Here is a 23237-nt window from a genome sequence, read left to right as displayed (position 1 = left end):
AGGTATTTTTTTTGAGGTACCTAAAAAAAAAAAAATTATTTTAAAGTTATTTTAAAACTGCACCAGATACATACACTGCTACTCTTTAAAACATTTTTTAATTATATGGATTTAGGATATATTTGAAAAAGCATTTTTATTCCTTTCTCCCTATTAATTCAAATTCATGAGATTTTACTATAGTTGGTTTTTGTTTTGTTTTGTTTTGTTTTGGCAGCTAGCTGGTTGGTATGGGGATCTGAACACATGAGTAGCTAGATTTGATACCATAATCTGTTGGTATGATTCATCACCATGGAGCCAAGCCAGATTCATCTGTTAATTTATTCAACAAATATCTATTGAGTTTATACTAAGAGCCAGGCACTCAATAGAACACAGCAGATAAGGGTTGTTCCCTGACAGACCTCATATTTCAGTCAGGAAACAAACAAATATATTTCAGAAGTTGATAAGTGGTACTAAAAAAAATGGAGCAGGGTAGAGGGGATCAGGGGAAATCTGATAGGTGACATTGAGCAGGAACATGAATGAAGTTAAGAAGTTAAGAAACAAGACATGGAAATTTCTGGGGCAAGAGAAAGTGAGGTAGAGGCATCAGCATGTGCAAAGGTCCAGAGGTATATTTAATATGTCTGAAGTATAGCAAGGTGGCCAGTTTGGCCGAGCAGGGTGAGTGAGTGGGAGAGTATAGATAAGGGAGAGTGGGGAGCCAGATCATGGAGGGCAATCAGAGAGAAGGACTCTGACCTTGTGTCTTGTAAGAACTTTTGATTTTATTCTGAATGAGATGGAAAGCCAGTAGTGTTTTGAGAAGAAGTGTGACATGATCATGGTCAGGTGAGATAGAAATACTCTTAAGGGCCAAATATCACTTGAGGGCCAAAAAACCCCTATAATACAAATATATTTTAATTTGTGAAATCATGGCCATATAAGATAAATATGAAAGCAATATATTATTCCACTCATTTGTTATATTATATACTGTGCCCCACTTTTTGTATGGCACCTAGACCTAATGATAGTATTTTATGTACAATGTAGTTTGCACAAAACACAGCTGGATCATAAGCAATCACATTCTATGTACTATAGTATAAGGATGTATGCTAAGTTAGAATTAAGTTTCTTTCTCCATGCTGGGGAAGGGGGAAGTATGGGGTTGAGTAACACCTTTGACTTTGGATTTTATGGTCAACCCAAATCTATAAGTCTCATTCATGCTTAAGATACATCTTATTCTGTGCCTCAAGAGTAATGTTTTATAGTATACTTTGTTAAATTTCATAAAGTTAATTTTAAGCCCTTTTTCTCTGTACCTTAGCCCTAACCCTCTGGTTTTACCTCCTTATCAAACTTGAAACTTAAGATCATATTTCATTGAGACCTAATTACAACTAGTAGAATCCCTTGTCTGTTTGCTTTATCCACCACCATACCAATCTTCATCCCTAGATAGTTTTCACTGGCTATTGGCTTTTTTGGGCAGCCTGTACTCTGGTGCTCAGTATTAACAGGATATAGTACAAACTACACTATTTAGACTCAGCTATACCTTCATTGCTACTCATCCATCTTTTAATTAATCTTTTAAGATGACCTATCAGATTCTTCAGTGCAACTATTTAAAACCCTTTCCAAACTGTGATAGGTTGAGAATATGGCCACAAATTCTTCCTTTCCTTTTTTCAGCATAACTCTACAGCTCTTCTCTTCAAGAAGAGGAGTCTATTTCTTTACCCTTTGAATCTGGGCTTGCCTGTCTGACTTGTTTTGGCCAGTGGGATGTTAGCAAACATGATGCAAGCAGAAGCCTGAAAAGTGTTTGAGCGCTGGGGTGACTGCCACTCAGTGGTTGCTATCATGTGAAGGAAGTCTTGGCTAGCCTGCTGAACGATTAGAGGCATGTGGCCTAGTTGCCTCTGTTGCCCTATCACCAGACATGTGAGTGAAGCCATCCTAGATCACACAGCCAACCAGCCAGCCCACTACAGATTCATGAAAATCCAGCAGAGATCATCCAAGGCAGCCCAGACCAGAACTACCCAGCTGACCCACATGTCCATTAGCTAAATAAATGGCTGTTATTTTAATCCTCCAATATTTGGAGTGGCTTGTTATGCAGCAAAAGCTGGGTGATACAGATACATTTCAAGCCCCTTCTAATTTTATTTCTACTCCTTCATTCTTATCAAAAATTTCTTTCTCCTATTTCACTGAGAAAAGAGAGGTCCCTTAATTCTCTTTCATGCATCTTAGCATAAGCCATCAGTTCCTTGAGGGTAAAGATTGTGTCTTCCTCATCTTTGTATACCTACAGAACAAAAAACGTGGCCAGTAAATGTCTGCTCAGTGAATTACTGAATGAAAGAATCACTATACTCTTGGTACCACCTTAAAAGCTTCCTGGGTTTTTATTCATTTCTTAAAAACTTAAAAACTGGAGTATATATATGAAAAACAATAATGCTAAAGATTTAAAAATAAGCATTTCAGTTAGTCTAGATAACAATAATTGTCAACACAGAACACATATGTAAAAAGATTGCTTGTCAGATCATCACGCTGCACTAAAATCCTTAGATATCCAAATTTTACTTGTACTTGTTGCTGCCACATTTATGTATATGCTTGTTTTCTCTACTTTTATTTCTCAGATAACAGGGAGTATGTGAAGGAATGTTTGGTGACATTGCTGCTGACGTAGCAGTGCCACACCGGTCATCTTCTGCCTGGTACAGAATGTAAAAATGCTATGTAAGGGAGCATAATATATGACATTTTGAGTGAATTTGCATAGTTATACTTACCAAGGCCATGCCTATGTGTGGACATAGGAGGCATCACACTCCAAGTTTTTGTTTTGGGGTTGTAGCATTCTACAGTATTCAAAGTCTTCAGTCCATCTCTCCCTCCAACCACATACAGTTTGTCATCTAACACTGCAACACCGAACTGTAGCCTCCTCCCATTCATATTTGCTACAGGAGTCCACATATTTGTACGGAGGTCATACTTTTCAATGCTTGTTGCTCCTTAACAGTAACACATAGAAGTTATGTGAATAAAAATTGCACTATGGTTGACTATTTTATGAAATTATACATATAAAAGTATAATTTTATTAGCATTGACAATAATAATTTTATTATATTCCATGAAACCCCTGCATGATCTGGCCTCTGCCTATATCTGTGACCTCATTTCCTCTTCTTCTCCAGTGCATACACCAGGCCCCAGTATTAAAAAGGTCCAATGGGCAAGGATTATCTGTCAAAGGAGGCTGAGAAACAACATCTAGAAGTGGGAGGAAAAGTAGGGGAGTTTAGTGTCATAGAAGCTAAGTTTATAGCAGGTAGGTCTATTAATGGCATCAAATGCTAATGAGAGGATGAAGTAAGATGAAGATTAAAAAGTACTAGATTTAGCTACATGGAAGTCATTGTGACTTTTGGGAGTGTTCCTTATTTGAGTGGTTGAGACATGAATGGGAAGTAAAGAATGGAGATGGTGAGCATAGAGGTTCTTCTGAGAAGCCTGGCTATAAAAGGGAGGAGAGAGTTTTAATTACTAGTAATTGAGGGAGGTTTAGTTTTGCTTTGCTTTTAAAATTGGAAAACCTTGAGTTTGCTTAAATGTTAACGGGAAGGATCTAACTGAGAAGAAAGAAGCTGAAAATATAGGAGATGAAAGGATCATAATTAATAGTGTGAGGTTCTGAGGAGGTAGGAAAGGGCAATATCCAGAGCACAGGCACAGGGGCTAGTTTTCATAGGAAGAGGGTGGGGATATACATTCTTTTGCAATGAGGAAGAACAAGAGAATAAATGCAGGTCAGGTACTCTGGGTACATGATGATGTGTGGGAAGTTTAGGGAGCTATTTGCCTGATGGTGTCTACAATTTTTTTTTCAAGATTTAGAAGATTCCAGAACTCTTTTGATGAGGTGAGACCAGTGGAGGTGAAACCAAAAAACAGAAAAAGAGAACGACCCCTCTTAAAGACCCAACCCCCAATTATGAAGAGTTCAATTAGAGTCTACTTCTCTCTTCTAAGCTTCTAATACAACATGTCATCAGTGCTAGCCTTGTAGTATTATGACCACGACTAATATTTACTTTAAATTATTCGTTACAATTATGTAATTAGAGCACTAGTACTATTGATAATCTACTAAAATTTAGAAATAGTTTTGTTATACATATGGATATTTTCTCATATGTTGCAGTTTTAATTTTTTTAATTTACCCTTCAAAATTCTAATTTATTCTAAATTCTTATTTATTCTACCCCTTGTACACAGTAGCTGCTCAAAAATATTTCTGAATTTGAATAATCTTTATAATTTTTAGCTCTAGTGAGATTTTACTCATATGCTTAAATTACTTGATGTAATAGTATACTCGATTCATCACTCTCAATTTGATCTTAAAATCTTCTTCCTTCCCTCAAATAAACCAAATCAAATAAAAACTTCCTTCCATGAGATAAAAAGCTAATAATCTCACTAATGAATTTAAGGAATATTTTTCTTTTGAATTTTAAGTTATTTCTTTTATATCTAGTTTACTAAGCAGTATCATAGTCTTATGAATTGGTAACTAGAAGTTCTTTTGCTAATTTCAAACATAATTCTTAAAACATAAAGTATTAAAACAGTGTCTCAAATATATATCTTTTAAAAAATCTAAATATCCCAAACCAACAAAATCCTAATAAATGTAAAATTCTCTGTAAAAGCTTGGAACTTCAGTAATTTATACTGAAGAACTGACCTTAAAAAAATAAATTCTAACATTTTCTTAGTGGTTTTTAGAACCATTACCAGCTTATTTGTTGGGCCCCATACTAAACAGATGTATGAAGGGACCAAGAGCCCAACGATCAGACTACCATCCAATTAATGCAAATTGCTCTTCCTTATAAAGATAAACTAAGGCCAGAGGAGATAACTTGAACAGGATAGGTCAGAGTATTTGATTATTAAAAAAGACTCAGAGGCTGGTTAGCTCAGCTGGTTAGAGTGTGGTGCTGATAATGCTGGGATTTGATCCCTGTACTGGCCAGCCACCAAAAAAGAAAAAGAAAAAGGAGAGAAAATTGGTCAAGCAGCAAAGGCCAGATTACAGAAAGTCTTGGAAGCCAGAATGAGGAATTTACATCTTGTGTGGCAAGACTAAAGATTGCTGGAGTTGTTATGCAGAATAATGGCATATTAACTAAAGAGTTAAGCGAGCAGAGAGTATTGTCTCCAGAGACAAAATGCCTGTTTGAATTCCGATCCCATTATTAATTAGTTGTGTGATCCTGGGAAAGTTACTTAATTTCTCTAAGTCTTTGTATTCTCATCTATAAAAGAGAGCAAGAATAACATTCAGCTTTTAGAGCTGTTATGAAGATGAAATGAAATAATATAGATCAAGTGCTTAGCGTAATGCCTGGAACATATTAACAACATAATGAATGCTATTACCCCTAAATTACCATGATCAAAATATGTAGGCTGATAGGAGGGCTAACTGGAACTATAAAGATGGCAGTAGAAATTTGAAAGAATTAGATATAAAACATATTTGAAAGAAGACTTGGTGACTGTTAGAATATAAGGGGAGGGGGAGAGAGAGAGACAGAGAGACAGACAGACAGACAGACAGACAGACAGACACAGACAGACAATATTGTTTACTTTGGGTACTTCGTATTGGAGTTCCCTTTCCATGATTGGGGAATTTTCCACTGTATGTAGGAGCCATGAAAAGAGGCAGGAACCTTTCCCCCAGAAACAAAAACACAGATATTCATTCTCCTTGCCCTGGAATTTTAGGGCCCAGGACTGACCTAAAGTTTGTCACTTGGATGCTTGCACCTAGGATTTAAAAGCTAAAGCAGGTATTATTAAGAAGCAGAGGCAGTGGGGTAGTTTCTTGCCATTTCTCAGTAGCCTTCCAATAAATTCCTAACCTGCCTAAATGAGCCAAAGTTGATGTCCATTGAAGAATACTGTATCAGTCTGTTTCTGTTGCTTATAACAGAATATCTGAAACTGGGTAATATATAATGAAATGGAATTTATTTCTTACAGTTTTGGAGGCTATGAAGTCCAAAGTCCAGGGAACACATCTGGTGAGGGCGTTTTCCTACAGCAATGCAGGCTATCGCACGGCAAATGGCTGAGCAAGAGACAGCTAAGCTTTTCATTTGCTCTACTTATAAAGCCATCATAATCATGCTCATGACCACCCATTAAACCATCAATGGATTAATCCATTCACAAGGGTTCAGTCATCACAATCTAATCACTTCTTAAAGACCCCACTTTTCAGTTATAATTATTGGATTTCCCACCCTCTTGGTGTTGTTATAATTGGGGGTCAAGGTTCAATGAGTTTTGTGGGGACATTCAATCCATAGCAAACAATAAATCATGATTCCAAGTTCTCAAGTTTGGGAGACATGATCAGAGAAGATTTGGACACATCAAGTTTGAGATGAAAGCTGACTATCAAATAGATATTTTATACAAGTTGGAAATACAGATTAATACAGAGAAAGAGTATCTAGTAATAACAACAAAGCTAGCACCAGTTCCAGACACATAGTAGATACTTAAGTATTTTTAGTTATCTGGACCATGAAAATCTCTAAAAATATCCAAATATTTGTACTATAACTCTAATCAGTTATCTTTATGTATTTCTGTACCATCCAGTCATCAAGCCTCTATATAGAATTTAAGCATTTATAAATACATAGCACTATGTTAAATGTTACTGGGATAAAATATAGACAGAGATCTTATAGTCTTTGCTTCCATGAACATAAAAGTTAAGTAATAATACAGCACTTTCAATTAGAGCTCATTTTATATTCTTTTAAAGATGCCACATCGGAGAGAAACCTTTCAACATAATTAATGCATCATGGGCTTTAGTCATACATATAATTCAAGAGATGGCAAAAGAGAACCTTCATTCATTTGACAAATACTTATTGATGCTGTCTATGTGCAAGGCACTGTTCTAGGCTTTGGGAATATATTCATGAACAAACCAAATTCCTTGCTTTTCTGAAGATTACTTGATGTGGGATGGGGGAGATAGGCCATAAATAAATGTATCAGGAGACAGAAAGAGATAGGAAAAAGGTTAGAAAGTGGTGGGCAAGAGGTTGCTACTGAATGGTCATGGAGGGCCTCTTTGGTAAATTGACATTTGAGAGGAGATCTGAGTGAATAATTTCTGCTAGGCCTTTCAATATCAGGGGCGGAGCATTCCAGTGAGAGGGAACAGCTAATGTAGTATCTCTGATGCTGATAAAAAGTTTGGCATGTTACATGAACAAGAAGGCGGGAATAGAAGGATCAGTGAGGGGAGAAGTAAAATTAGCTGAGATCAGAGAGGTAGCCAGAAGTCAAAGAGGTATTGTCAGGGGATTGCAGACCATTAGTACTAAGAATTCAGAGAAAGGCACGATCAATGTACACTGAGAGGGAATACACAGAAAGCTTCTAGCATAATACCTGGCACCCAGTAGGCACTATGTATGGTGTTCATTGCTATTATTTTTAATATTAGTAAGAACTGTTGCAAGAATGGTACAAAGAATTCCAGGATACCCTTGATCCATATTTCCCAAATGTTTACATTTTACTACAGTTGCTTTCCATGTATGTATGTATGTATGCATGCATGTATTTTTTTCCCCTGAGCTGTTTAAGAGTAAATTGCAGAAATGATGACATTATACCCCTAAATAATTCAGTGTATCTTCCTCAAAACAAGAATTTCTCTTATAAAACCAAAATATAATAATGAGAAATGGAAATTAACATTTATACAATGCTATGATCTAATCTACGAACCTTTTTGGATTTTGTTTTTTGTCCCAGTTATGTCCTTTATATAGCAAAAGAAAATCCAAGATGATACCTTATAATAACTATGATATCTCTTTAATTACCTGTAATCTGGGACAATTCCTGAATCTTTTTTATATTTCATGACATTAACACTTTTGAATACTACAGAAAGACAAGTTACTTTGTTGACTATCTTTCAACTTAGATTTGTTTTTTCCTCATGATTAAATTCAGGTTATACCCTTTTGGCAAGGATACCACAGATGCACTGCTGAGTTCTTCTCAGGGCATCCTATCAGAGGCACATGCTGTCATTAATGGCAGCATTACCCGGTTAGTGGTAAATGGATCAATTTTTTTTTTTTTTTTTGCCTTCTACATTCTTGTATGTTTTGTATTTTCTAAAATTTGCTTGTATTAGGAATATAATGTGAAAAACAATTTCTGTCTTTTAAAAATAAAATTTTCTATCCTTTGTAATTTAGTAGAGCTAAGATTTCGTGGTTTTACAAATGCATAAGTTGTACATAATGATTTCCAATGGTACAGCTACAGTTTTCCAAGCTTCAGATATTTGTTTGGGTATTTAATAGCAAATGAAATGCTGTATTTACAGATCCATCAGTGTTCTTAACCATTCTCCTAGTAAAACATTTTCCTTGAGGGAAAAAAATGGCAAAATTACATATGGTCAAGGTGCTGTGTGCTGGGTTTCTCCACTGTAAAGATACTGTTGTACCCTTTAACTAATAAGCATGTGGCTGGGAGATACTTTGAGACTAAATATCCTGTTCTCCTCAAACTTTCACTCACTAGAGCCAGCATCCATTGATAATTCTTGACTGAATCAGTTATTATTATGATGGTTGCCAAATGGTACTTTTTCTAATCCCATCTTTCCTTCTACATTTGTTAGTTGGCACTCTACTATAAGAAACAGCTTTTCCTCTCCCTTCTTTATTTGTATCAGTATGAACTCATGGATACTTACTGATTTAATAGGTTATAATCTTCTACTACCATTATTTATTTTAACATTCAAATTATCCAAGATTTAGACAGATTTTTAAGCAGCCTACAAGCTGCTTCCTGTGTCGTTTGATGTGTATCCATCATTCTTTGAGCACTTCCTTACTTTCTGGCACTAGGGGATGTTCCAGGCTTATCTTGTACTTTTCTTGCCCCTGTTCTGCAACCAGCCATTTCTCCAAAGAGCTCTTTGGCCATATTTATTACTGATTAAAATTCCTTTTTTTCTGTTCTCCCAAATAGAAGCCTATTCAATACCTTTTGTTGAATCCATTCCTCCAACTGCAAATAATGTACCAACAGTTGACTTCCTAGGTTTTGTCCGAGGACTTTGTAACATGGGTCGTCTCTCTGGTAATAAATGATATTTCATTGCTTCCATAATGAGTTTCTGACATTCTATATCATCCCGAAAAAGTGCATTATTTTCCATGTCGGCTAGGAACTAGAAGAAAATAGTGAATGACTAAGAAAACAGTAAGGTAAAAGAATAAATAACATAGTTCTCAAATGGAAATTATCTCATATTTTTAAAAAATTCAAGTCTGGAGACATACATTTTAAATTTCATTGAAAAATAAACTGAAGAGTATACATGGTACACTCTAAACTTAAATAAGTAGTTTTGGATATTTCTTCTTCAACTGTAAGAGAATTAAAGGTGTCAAGAGCTTTGGAAACATGACTCTCTCAAGTCCTTCCCCACCCCCAAATTTAGCTCTTCAGCCTATATTCCTTGTCTCAATTGAGACAGCACTTTCATTAACCTAGTTGTAAAAATCAGAATTGTTCTGGACCCCTCTTTCTTTTTGTACCATTCACCATCCAGTCATTAAGTTGTGTCAATTTGACCTCCTCAGTACCTCTGAGCCTGGTAATTTCTCTCCGCCTCTACCACCAGAGAGTACCTAATTCACTTGTCTGACTTCCAATAGACTTCCTAATGGGTTTCTAGTTTCTATCCCTCCAATCCATTCTCTGCAATGCAATATAGTAACCTTTCTAAAATAAAATTATGATTATGCCATTCCCCTGTTAAAAATCCTTTAGTGCTTCCTCATTGCTTTTAGGATAAAATCCAGACTCCTTGGCATGAGTAGAGGTTCTTCATGATCTGGCTCATTTCTTTTTTCAGCCTCATTTCTTGACATGGCCCCCTTGCATTTCCACACTCTAGCCATGCAAACTATCTTCAAATTCCAGAACGTGATATGTTCACTCATGATTTGCTCTTTTGGGTGGCTAACTCATAATGTAGATCAAGTGACACTTCAAGAACTTCTCCCTGCTTTCCTGCCATCAGTTTGGGTAGGCTACTCCTATTATTTTCATAGTGTTCATCTATCTATCAGAGCCTTCATTTCATTATATTAATAATCACTGACTTTTTAATCTATTTCTTTCTCCACCTGATAGCCTGCCCCCCATTCAGCAATTTTACACAGAGTATATTCAAGAGGCAGAATAGTCTATTGGAAAAGGCACAGAACTGTACTTGGGTTCAAGTCCTATCTGTGCCTCTCATTAGCTCTGTGGTGTTAGCCAAATAGCAAAGCCAAATAAAACCACAATGCAGAAGGACAAAAACGTATGCAATCACTTTGTGATTTTGAACATATGGTTTTACTTTATTGGTTTGTTACTTCTTTTGTATAACAGAGTGTTATACAAAATGATCTCCAGAGTGTTTTCAACTCTAAGAACTTATGGCTATGATTATCATTGGTATCATGGATAACAGAAATTTTAAGTCTCTGAGAATCGTGCAAAATATTTGAAACTACAGAACTGAAGTAAATTGTCCGGTTACTTAATTGCACAGATTCTTTTCAAACTATGGTAGGATTTTTCAGGTTTTATTTTCTTTAATCTAGAAAAGAATAAGAAAAACATTCTGCTAGGCAGCAGTAAGAATATAACTACTTTCTTTAAATCTGATTTCAACAGAAACATTTTATTATGTTATTTTTCCTGAATTTTCATCAGTTCATGCAATTTCACTCCTATGTATTCATACAATATTCTACCTCTAAGGAAGGAGGTCTTTCTTATAAAGCATCAGTATTGATTTCTGTCTCTGTAAGGCAGACAGTAAACGGTAACTTTCACTCACAACAGCAGGAAATAAAATACATTATCCTCAAGATAAATACAAATAAGATAACATTTATGGCACTTTAAATAAAAAAGAAAAGACAGTCTGACCTTGAACAGTAACAGCTCATTCTTTCTCTGCTTTCAAAGGCCTCTCTCCATTTGAGGCCTTGAGATAGGCAGCAAAGTATGCAGGGGGAATTTTTGTATATTCCAGTGAAAATTATAAAAATGGAAAACTATGCATATACATATTTTATGACTGATTGCCTAAATGTACCACCTAGACAGCTCTCAACTATTAAATAATGATAAAAATAATAACAGTATAATTTACAGCACATTTTATTTTGCAGAGCACGTTTCTGACCCTCATAATAATCCTGTAAGATAGTCAGAGAGAATGTTATGTCTCCTTGACAGATGAAGAAACTGAGGTATGTGAATGTGCCAAGTCACAGTTTTAAAATGTCAGAGCGGAACTACTATCATATCTTATTAATCTCTAATCCCCAGAATCCAGTATTTAGTGGATACTTAATAAACATGTGGCAAATGAATTAATCTAAATTTTCCAGTTCCTAGAGTCTAATGTTCCTTTTATTAGCAGCTTTACTAATTCCCCTTCAATTGGGAGGACAGGTTTATAGTTGAATCAAATAAAATTACTAACCCTGAATCAAGAATGCTAATTGATACCATTTAGGAGCCAGACCTTCTGGATTGAAAACAAGCAGAATTTTGTTAGCTTACTATCTTTTCACCTACACATTTCATAGAAATATATGTAAATTTTTTGATATAACAGGCAAAGAAAAAAACCTATAAACAAATACCTACTAATTACCTGAGGTGCAAGAAGAGGTAGCCTAATATAAGCCAAAAGCTTACTGAGATCTTTCCGTCTCTGTTCTAAATCATGACGGACCCAAGTAAGAAGTGCATTCAATATTGTCTCCTCATTAGGAATGTTCATGTCATCACTGGCCAAGAGCTTGGCAATTTCATTGGCTGGTAGTAATACAAATTCCTGGTTTCTGATTACTTCCATGAAATGCTCCTAGGCAGGAAAAAATAGCAAATAAACAATATCGTTCCTTCTGGCCATCACAGTTTATATAAAAGAAACTAAAAGTTTTTTGTATTAGATGCCAAACACAATTTATACCTTAGACCTTACAATGTATTACCACTTACTAGGAAAAAAACACAACAGAAACAAATATTTAAACTGCAATTATGTTCTTAAACGTATATAAGTAGAATTAAAATGTCATATCACTTATTACATTTTTTAAATGGACCTGGGACATTCAGGTATTGCTTTGTCCAAGTTAGGAAATCATTTTGGCAAGTCTTTTGAAGGAAGATAGAAAAATGACACTGAGTTGTATGACACTTTAACATCGGAAGCTAGTTTGGAGTTGTGATTGCTGAATAATTTGGCCAACAGTGGAGCCAAATACCTGGGTGAGCATGAAGTTATTTCTCTTACCCAGAAATGGCCTCTAGGCTGGCTATATTTCCCAGTACCATTTTTGACCACAGAAGTCTTCTCAGACCCCACCCAGGAAGAGTATTGCCCCGTAAAGCTATTTTAATGTTATTTGTAAGACCACCCAGGATTTTAGGTCTGTTTTGAAATTTTTAATCTCTTCTAATATGATTTATGTACAAAATTCTTTTGGTCTCATAAGAAAAAGCAAAAGTGTTGACCTAGAATATACTGGGACCAGGATCTTAGACTGAAGATAACTCAGTCCTGGCCTTATACTAGAATCAAACCCTCTATAATTTAAAATGAGAGAGAGGGAGATGACTTTAGGTGTGAGGTGACTTTTACAGGCCATTATGCTAAATAATCTAGAGAGAAGGAAAACTTACCCTCTGATTTGAAAGGTTACAAGTCTTAATGCATGGAGAGTTTACATTGCTATAAATGCAAATGCTAGATATATTGTCCCTTAATGTACGTACACTTCCTTAATGTATTATCCCTGTCCCAGCATGCAGTCTTAGTAAAATAGCTAAGGCTGTTTAAATTAGAGCTAGAGATAAGGGCTATCAATAACTATCTTCTATATTAAAATGAGAATTATATTTTCTATATAGCCTGTGGTAACCTGAGTGAGATACTGATCTAAAATATATCTTGGGTTGACATTCTTTTCAGCAGAAATTCTTAACAGGGAAAGCATTCATGAATAATCAACTAAATTAAATTGCTTCAATTCATCATAATGTGTTAAAAGATGCCCAAATGAGTCTATTTTAAATGACTGATTATTATTTTCAGAATATTTTAATAAAACCTCAATGTTGGAAAGGTTTCAAGCAAACTGTTCTACTCAATGGTATACTGACATTACAAAATGATTTGGAAACACATAGCAACAGCTATTAAAATGTTGAAACTCTCAATCCAGTTATCTCACTTGTAGTTTAATAAATAATTCGTAAGCAGAAAACAAAGCTGAATGTGTACCAATGATTCTCTGTATTTTTATTTAATAATAGTAAAAAATGGGAAATAGCCTAAATGTCCAGCTATAGGGGCTTGTAACTCAACGAATTATTAAACAGGCATTAAAAATTTCAGGGACAGAGATCACATAGCTTCACAGATATTTGATATAAAGTGTTAAGTGAGATTGTGAACCAATCTAAATAAAATACATTTCTAATTGCCTAAATACATAGTGTAGAGAATAATCAACACAGTTATACACCACTGGTATAACTATTGCCATACTTTTAAGTGGTATTGAAATTACATTTCATCAGTAAGAAAAGGACTATTATATAAATATTCATTTGGTGAATTTGTTGATATATCTATTTCAAAATAATGCCCATTCCATTCCAGTATAATTTATATTAAGTGAAAACAGTTTTTCAACAACTTATGAAATACTACTAAACTCAAGGTTTAACAAAGTTCTGAAAGTATTAATTTAATTTTGAAGCAGCTATTTTAGCAGAATTCAATGTTTTTATAAGTTTTCTAGATTGAGAAATAACTTTTGAATTTTAAAATTAAATGTTTATATTTGTTTCATAAATCCATTAATGATATTAAATAGTTGTAATAATATAATCAGTCTTAGGCTTTTTTTAGGAGTTAAAGACTTGCTCCAGATCATGTTCAGTGGTAATCAGAATGAAAAAAAAAGTTTCCAGATTCTAGGATCCTAAGGAGGAACTCCTCATCCTTTCCTACCTGTATTTGTGCAGGACAGTGAACACCCCCAGTCACATGTACCCAGTGACTGAACTCACTGGGGGGGCAGTATGCTTACTTCATGTGTTAAATCCATTTTATGATACAAACAACTATCACACTACCAAACACTTGCTAGCATTGTGCCCTTTCCCCCTTTGGAATAGTTTTTAAGCAAATAAAATTACTGAGAGATTTATTTAAATTGAAGATTGAATTATGTTACACATTTTCTTTCAGTTCCCATAGCAATAATTCGAATCAGACAATCTGCCTCAAAATTACTTATTGTTATTAGAATTCAATTTCATGTCTCTATTGAAACTTAATAACATTAAATAATGACCTTGAGAAAAAAAATCTACCACAACTAATTGGCTATGAAAATAGCTTTAAAAAATCCAGCTAATTTAAATTTCATTTATGTCTAAGCCTTAAAGCAGCAATTGTGCCTCTACTGTAAACAACAGGAGTGACCTAAATGCATACAAATGTTTTCACATGAATAAAACTACTTCCTAAGAAAGAGATATTACTTAAATTATGAACTTATTATGAAGAAAAAAAATCCAGCTTTGTTTTATTTATTTATATTCATCGTATTCCAAAAAATATTTGAAACAGCAGGTATAAGATTAAAATGAGAAATCTACAAAGAAGAATAAAGACTGAGGGGGAAAAATCTTTCAAAGGACTTAATTTTTAAATTATTAACCTAATACATGCTAGGTCTGTATATGATTATCCTATTGCACAATCTCTTACTTTTTTCACTTGAGGCCCAGTGACAATCATAAGAAACATTCCTGAGAAGTGATTACACCACAGGGAGAAAAACCAATCACAAAGGTTGTGGTTTTGTATGAGTGTTTTTTTCCCTCACATAAATCCCTACTGTGTTGAACAGGGTAAATCTATACAATGATGATGACAATGATGTGATGATGATATCATTTATTAACTGTGATGTGTGAATCACTGTTTTGAGTGTTAAACTTTTATTAACTCATTTAATCCTTACATCAAGCTTATGAAGTAGGTAGAATTAATCTTCCCACTAGTTTGTAAATACCTATTACATTTTTTTTCCAAATCTCTATTTCTCTAATGAAAGATTCCTAAAAAGCACTGTTGATCTCTTCACAGACAAACCAACTCAGTGGAAGGATGGAGAATGGAAGAGATGGTAGACAAAGTAACATTTCCTAAACATTGATAAAATTAATAATATAGATAACTGTATACATGAACATGAATGTTTACATTCTTTTCTTAAAGGCTGTATTGCCCTGATTGAAGCATTTAAAGCAATAGCCTTTAATCATTGACCAGGGGTGAAGAACCAACTGCTGTGGTATGGCAAGATGGTCATTGCTTAATAATCTACACACCTTCCCTTCTTTGTACCCCTCCATTGTTAAGAACATGAAGGCTGGTCCTAACAACCATGCCCTCAACATGCTCTCATTTTCTTGCTATCAAGAATCAATCTGTATTCCATTATCCTTCAGGTACTGAATCAGAATCTCCACTATGATTTATTTTGAACACATAATTTGCTACAATTAATAAGAACATTGTTCTACATGGCTACAAACAGTTCTTATATATAATCATATTTATCCTTAATAAAAAGTCTCCCATTCATCTTTTTATCCTCTGTATTAGCACTATACTAATACACTTCTACAACCACTGTCACCAATTTTCATCAACGAACATATGAACAATTCTGAGATTCATCCATGTGCTTCAAAGTAAAGTATTTGGAAAAGTCCTGCTTTAAAAAGCAGCAGATCTGCAAATCCTGAATGGAACAGTCCTAGGCCATTGCTCTGCTTCATAGTGACTGGAATAATTTAGGGGTTGACCCATATATCCAGGAGAAATATAAGGGTACTTAAAAAACTTGTCAAAAAATAGAATTAAAAGATAATATGAATCTTTCCATAAACTTTTTGAAGTACCCTTGTATTACTTGGTGTTTACCCCTCATAACTCAACGAAAATATGACACACTAGGCAGTGAACGTGAATTTCAAGACATGTGGCAAAGCCACGGGAAAACAGCAACATGTAGATAAGACTGAAACAATAAGGAATGAGAACAATAAGGCAGAGAATATGCCTTCTCGCTTTTCAAAAACTACATACCATAGTGTAATTGTGAGCCACTTTATTCAAATCTGTACAACCCTGGGCATCAGCAAAAGAACGGATTCCAAGACAGTTGGATGGGTGAAGCTGTTTCATTAAAAACTTACAGCATGCTTCCACAACCTGCGAAAGCTGAAGAAGGCAAGCTGTAGATAACAGGCACTCAATATTATCTTCCTTTAATTCAAGGCGGCCTTAATGATAAAAAAGAAATTCCATTAGCTTTGGAACTACATTAATCTTATTGTATAAAATAACTGATGTTAACAGTTATATTTCTAAATAAGAGCTCATTACGTTTATTACAGACCTGGATGGTTTAAGACATTCCAAAAAGAAAAAAAAAAGTACTAAATGTAGAAAAAAATTGGCTCTTTTTGACCTCTTCTAAAATAAAAAACTAATGGCTTATTTTCAGAATTTAAAATTTATGCATTAGTTAGTAATTTATATGTACTGTGTATAACTCTCAAATTTTAAATGCTGAAATTCATCTATTATATTAATATTTAAAAATACCATTCAAAAGAATAATTATGACAACCATTTTAAAGGTTTTAATATGTAGATTTTAAACTGTACAGGTATCACCAAGGGTGGTGATGACAATGGCAGAATTAACTGTTAACTATGGCATGCTTTATTAAAATCTAAAGTCTAATAATACAACATAACCCTGGCGAGGTGTTTTTTTGTTGTTTTTGGTGGCTGGCTGGTAGGGGGATTTTTTATTTTTAATACTTACTTGTACACATTTGTGGAGTACAGTGTGTTGTTTCAATACATGCATATACCGCACAATGATTCACTTAGGGTATGCATAGTTTTGTACCCATTAGTCCACCATTAACTCTGTGAAGTTTTAATTTACATTTTCAGACTTATTACCTGTATATGCATACTGAATCAAGGACCATAATGAATTTGGTTCTACACCTTCCATTTTTATTTCTTCCTGTCTTGCTTCTCTGACATCATTAGTAAACATGGCAGCAAAATAATCTGAGACAGAGGAGAGCACCAATCTGAGAACATATTAGAAAAAAAAAAATCAATGAACACATTAAAGTTGATGTTCATTAATAAATGCTGCTGCTTCTTTTTTTTATTTGTTACCCCATAGTAAGTGCATGGTACTGGGAAATGCTTTTTAAGTCTGACAAATTGCTTTATGCTCTACTTCCTTCCTTTGAATATTAAATTACCATTACTGAAAATGTTCTGCTGAGGTAAATGGTACCCACTCACTACTCAAATATCACTTTATAACATCTAGAAAACAAGCTATAAGCCCATAGCATTAAATCCTATTTCTGATTTTTTTGAAAAAGGAAAAAAATGTAAGGGTTATTTTCTGTTTATTATTTTTGAAAATAACCTGTTTTTTTCAAAAAACTTAATCACAGAGTAATGAATATATAGGAGACATTTGAAAATGGTTTTAGCAAGTTATTTTTAGCTTTTATAATACTTTTTATTATTTTACTATATTATGTTTATGTTTTGTTATAAAATTATGTTTATGTTACAATAACACTACAGAACTATATTTTGTTATAAAACATTGTAATATATATTAGCTATCTCTCTGTCCAGATTTTTGATAGTCACACATAAATAAAAAGTTATATGTTTTTGATACATGCATTTTTTCACTTGATAATGTCTTGAAGATATTTCCATGTCAGCACACATATATGGGTTTACTTTATTCATTTTTTTAAAGAAATAAAAATCATGATACAGATAGTATCATAACTGAAGATCATGAAGGTCCATTTGTGTCCTTCTCTAATTCCATTTTTCTCTCCCCCCAGGAGAGGCAGTGCTGAGTCATAAAGTTTACCAAACTGCTCTCCTAAGTACTGTACTAATTTAGATCCTCACCAGCATTGTATAATAGCCAGCATTTCCCCACAATATTGTCAGATGGTAAAATCTTTTGGCCATCTGCAAACTGTTAAATGGTATCCCATGGTCTTAGTTTTCATTCACCTGATTGCTAGTGAGGTTAAAGATCTTTTCAAATGTTTATTGGCTATTCAGATTCTTTCTTCAGAAAATTGCCTGAATTCATTTATTCATTCACTGAACAAACACTGATGTGAGCTAATAAGTACTGGGCATTGGTGTAGATACATCAACACTGTTGCTGAGATACATTAATGTACAAAACAGACAAAAGATCCCTTTCCTCATGGAGTCTTACATCTTAGAAGGAAGTAAATTCTATAGTATCATAAAAGGTGATAAAGTGGTGCGGGGGAAAAAAGTAGGGTAAAGGCAATGAGGAGTGGGTGGTGAGTTTAAATAGGTGGTCTCATTGGAAGGTGGCATTTGGGCAAAGATTTGAAGGAGATGTAGAATTTAGTCATGCAGTTTTCTGGGAACAGCATTCAGACGGAGCAGCATGTCTAGGATGTAAAAGGAACTACAAGGGGGTTTGTGTGGCTTATACAGAATGAGTAAGAAGGAGAGCAGTAGGACAGAAGATTAGAGAGGTAATGGCAGGCTGGATCAGATAGGCTGTTGTATGTACTTTGGCTTTAACACTCAGTGACATGAGGAGTCAATGAAAAGTTTCGTCAGAGAAGTGACTGGATCTGAGTCCCCATTTGAAAGGATCACTCAGGTGGCTGTGTGGAAAACAGAATGTATGTGGAAAGAGTGAAAGCAGGGAGACCAGTTAGGAGGTTCTTGCATTAGTAATCTAAGTGAGATGGTGATTTATCACACAAGTATGGCAGGTAAGGTAATGAGTTCAGTTTTGGAAATATAGAATTTGAAATGCCTGTATAAAATTCAGATTGAACTATCTTTTTCAATAAATCCATGCTCATAACATGGATTTTTTGTCACAGCATGTAATAGTATCTCAATAAATGTGTGCTAATTGAGTCATTGGACCAAGCCCGTTCTTCCTAATGATTTTACTTCCACATTGAAGGGTTTTTAAAAAACTTTGGGATGTAGTGTTAATTAGTTTTGAAGGATACAAAAAAAACCTTTGGAAATTACAGTGGTCATTAACAACGAACAATTGAATACAGAATTATCGGAAGAAAATGAATTAATCTTTATTAAACAGCTCTCTTCCTTTTCTTACTTCAAATAATAATACACCTTTCACGTTAAAGGCTTTTTTCCTTAGCACTGTTTTTCATACCTCTTGGAGTCAGCAAACAGAAGCTGAGATAGATATGGTTATTTTAAAACTCTTAAGACTTTTTGCTACTCCCTTCCATCAGCTTTTTTGCTTCTAAATACCCACAAGCTCTAATTTTCATTGAGTTTATTTAAAGTATTTAATAGGCAGAATGTAGTGTGAAAGCTGCTCATACTAATAAGCAGTTTGGTATAGAAATCTACATCAAACAATATTGACTTATCTGAGGCCAGTGTGTTTTGTTTTTGTGCTTCTACAGAGGGAAAATGACCCTTTTAGGATCATTTAATGTGTAATAATTTCATATGCACTATTTTCTTTGTGGAAATTCCATAAAATATACCCCTTCCCAAAAGCATAATAATCAATTGAAGTTACCTCAACAGATATAACTAAACTATCAAGGAAATATTTCACACATATGGCAATTTAGAAAACAATTACCTGTGAGCTGGAATTCTGCGATCACCAGCAACTAAAATTACATCACACAACTGTTTATGTCTCAAATAGTTTTCCATTTTTTTAAATGTTTGCTCAGCATGATTAAGGGCTTGGAAAAATTCATCTGATGAGCATGGCTCCATAGTATGGCAGGATGATAATGTCTGACTACTATTGGAAGTCCTGAAAAGAAAGAAAACATACATTTTGAAATATCATGATTACATGAAAAAGATCTTTCCTATTAAGTCCTTTCAAAGCATTCAAATGTAAGAGAAGAAATCAATACTACCTATCAATATTAATGTATGGTCACTTATCATTTTTGTCTTTTAAGACCAGTGATGGTATATGTGTGTCTTGTAACTGTGAGTGAATGTAACATCTGTGAGTTAATAGTAACTACACATTCTTTGTAGTGCCTTTTTTTGAGGTCTCTTCTCTGATAAACCCAATGTCTCTGCTGAAAAAGAACCAAGCTATATTCATATTGATGGCTATATCTCCTAATGTTATATTTAAGGGTGTAAGAGATCATTCTATTCTCATCTTTGAAGGTAGGAAGGCAATTAAAGTATTTTGGAGACATAACTCCAAGTCATCCTTTCTTAAAAATGGGTTATGTTCCACAGTTAATTTATAAAATATATTGTCATAAAAAGTGTTATAAATAATTCTTTTGGTTCTCTAACCAGTCCTCAAAAGTCCAGGTAGCCTTATATTACAGGTTAAAGCAACTTAATGGCCTAATCCAGGTGCCTAAAAAATTATTTGAAATTTCCCGATTATGAGTTCTATGTTTTCATCTGATTTACTGGTGAAAAAGTGAAAAGGTTAGGACTGAGGATAAGGTCTGAATCCCCACCCCCCAACATCCCCCCTGATCTCTTCTCTAGGATCACTTAAATCAAGTAGTCAGCATGTGTTGATTATGCACTTAACTGCAAAGACACCAACTGTCCCATAACTTAGCTTTCATTTCTCATCAGCTCTTCTTTTAAGGATATTATGATTCTGACAAATGCTTTGTTGAATCATGCCTCACCAGATCTTAAGAGAGTCTTTTTAATATTAATATCTAATAACCTCATCAAAAAAGTTGGTGGATCTCTTAATTTTAAAGTAAAGGGAACTGAAGTCAAAGAGATTAAATGCCTTGCCAAGAGTCAGAGTCTGTTCATGGTGGAGATAGGGCTGTCATAGAGACTGCTGTGTTTCACCAAAAGCCTTTTTCTTTTTCTCCTGGCAATACAGTTACACTACATTTCCCCGCCTCTCTTGCAGATAGGTGTGATCTTATGATGGAAATGAACTGTGTTATCTCACAAAATTCACCTTAGCTAAAGTGGCTAAGAGCAGGTATGGCTTTCCCATACTTTGTTTCCCTATCCGTGGGTTGAATGGAGAGTACTGCAGACTTAGATGAGGGAAGAGGTAAAATACATGAAAAGTTACTCAAGCAAGAACACACACATTGGACTGAGATTTATCTGTTTCAGTAGTTAGCAGTGCCTTGACTAATAAATATCCCTACCTAAATCCTACCAGCCCAATGCAATTTCAGTGCCATACAAATATGAAGGGTTTTCAAAAAGTTCATGGAAAGATTCGTATTATCTTTTAATTCCATTTTCCCATAAACTTTTTGAAGTACCCTCGCGTGAACACTAAAAAAATGCTGTTGGAGGATAATTATCAATAATGACAATAGAAGTGAAATATATATTATCTAGAAGGGATGTGTTGTATGCTATGAATATTACTGGTGTAATGACTTGTAAAATCTAGTATAATATACTCAACTTCACATTTAAAATCCTTTTTATAAACAAGTATTGAGTACTTTGTAATTATATAAATGAGAATTAGAAACTATTTTAAAATCTAGGAGAAAGCATAACATAAGCAAAAAAAACCCCAATGGTTTTGAAGATTTAAAACATTTTTCAATAAAATGAAGTTTTATCTGTCAAAGTACTGACAGATGAAGATAAGAGCATTAGTGATCTAAGGATGAGAGAAAATTATAATATCTAATTTTCATAATCCATAAATTCTTTCAAGAATAAGATAAATCAAGTACTTCTTTCTTTGAGTTCCTATATTTTGTATCATATTTCTTATACTTCATATTAAATTATCAGTAATGACTACACAATGAGTTAGTTGAATTATGAATTGAATTATGAATGAGGAATGAATTGCCATCATCCAATGATGAAGCATAACAATGCTAATCAATGTTAAATACTGGAAGAATAACAGAACTTTATAATACTATCATCACTAAGTTAATACAGGCTACCTTTGATGTTGGTGTAAGCCCAATTAATAAATAGACTCTCTTTTCTTGTCAACAACTTTCAGGGTGTTTGGGTTCACACCCTGAAATAAAGCAGGATAATCTGGAGAACATTTCAGCATCCATGCTCAGGACCTGAGACTGATTCACTAGGACTGAGGTGAGATTTGAACATCGTATTTTTTAAAAGCCCTTCAGGTGATCCTAATATATATCACAGGCTGAAGACCACTGGTGTACACTTCGGTCAATAGATAGATGTAGTACAAAAATCAGCATGTGGTGAACTTACAGTATAGAACATTGATTTACACAATTAGATACATTACTTCAAATATATGTAAACTGAATTTATTTGAATAAAATATTTTAAATAAACTAGTAGAACTTAATGGAATACTTGTTATTTTCAAAATGAGCATAAAAGTGAAATATCAAAATTGTTTATAGACATATACATTAACAAAAAACTTATGCTTCTAAAATAACATTTTGAATGTCTTTATTTGCTTTCAAGTCTTTAACTGCCATCACTTGATAAATGAACACAGTACTTCAATGTGACAATTAATTCACTGAGATTTCTGGGTGTAGTAGCAACCATTTCCACTGCTCCAAGTGAAGGATCAAAAGAAGAGCAAGTGGGCTTTTGATTTGTAGCCTATTGAAAAGTGAAGCCATCGTTCACAAAAAGGGCATGAAAAAGGAAGGAACAGAGCTGCTCAACAGAGTTGAAGAGCTGCAAAGCTTTCTAGCAAATCTTGGTGGTTTTTTGGAAGACATTTGGGACTTTGTATATACAATTTTAACACCACAAAAATTTACCATAAAAAAAAAATTTACTGCACATCCATACTACTACAGGACCATAGGCACTAAAACAATTAGATTTTTTACACCTAGAAGGAACCTATTCAGTTATTTAATTCAACTCCCTTATATTGCAGGTGAGAAAATTTGAGGC

General features: G+C 34.2%; 1 protein-coding gene across 3 annotated transcripts in view; it reads right to left on the bottom strand.

The window, feature by feature from the left end:
• Nucleotides 1–23237, bottom strand: part of KLHL5 (kelch like family member 5) — a 64058-nt gene that overhangs the window by 11807 nt on the left and 29014 nt on the right. For all 3 annotated transcript variants that reach the window (XM_063107979.1, XM_063107978.1, XM_063107980.1), the window contains exons 2-7: nucleotides 19972–20154; nucleotides 17250–17386; nucleotides 16359–16555; nucleotides 11832–12044; nucleotides 9149–9335; nucleotides 2814–3038 (exon numbers count right to left, since the gene is read on the bottom strand). In XM_063107979.1, coding sequence (XP_062964049.1) covers nucleotides 2814–3038; nucleotides 9149–9335; nucleotides 11832–12044; nucleotides 16359–16555; nucleotides 17250–17386; nucleotides 19972–20114 — 1102 coding nt within the window. In that variant the 5' untranslated portion in view covers nucleotides 20115–20154. The remainder of the gene's footprint in view (nucleotides 1–2813; nucleotides 3039–9148; nucleotides 9336–11831; nucleotides 12045–16358; nucleotides 16556–17249; nucleotides 17387–19971; nucleotides 20155–23237) is intronic.

The sequence above is a fragment of the Cynocephalus volans genome, chromosome 9 (assembly GCF_027409185.1).
Source record: "Cynocephalus volans isolate mCynVol1 chromosome 9, mCynVol1.pri, whole genome shotgun sequence".
NCBI lineage: Eukaryota > Metazoa > Chordata > Mammalia > Dermoptera > Cynocephalidae > Cynocephalus > Cynocephalus volans.
Note: the sequence above shows the minus strand (reverse complement) of the source record. Positions and strands in the feature narration are given on the sequence as shown.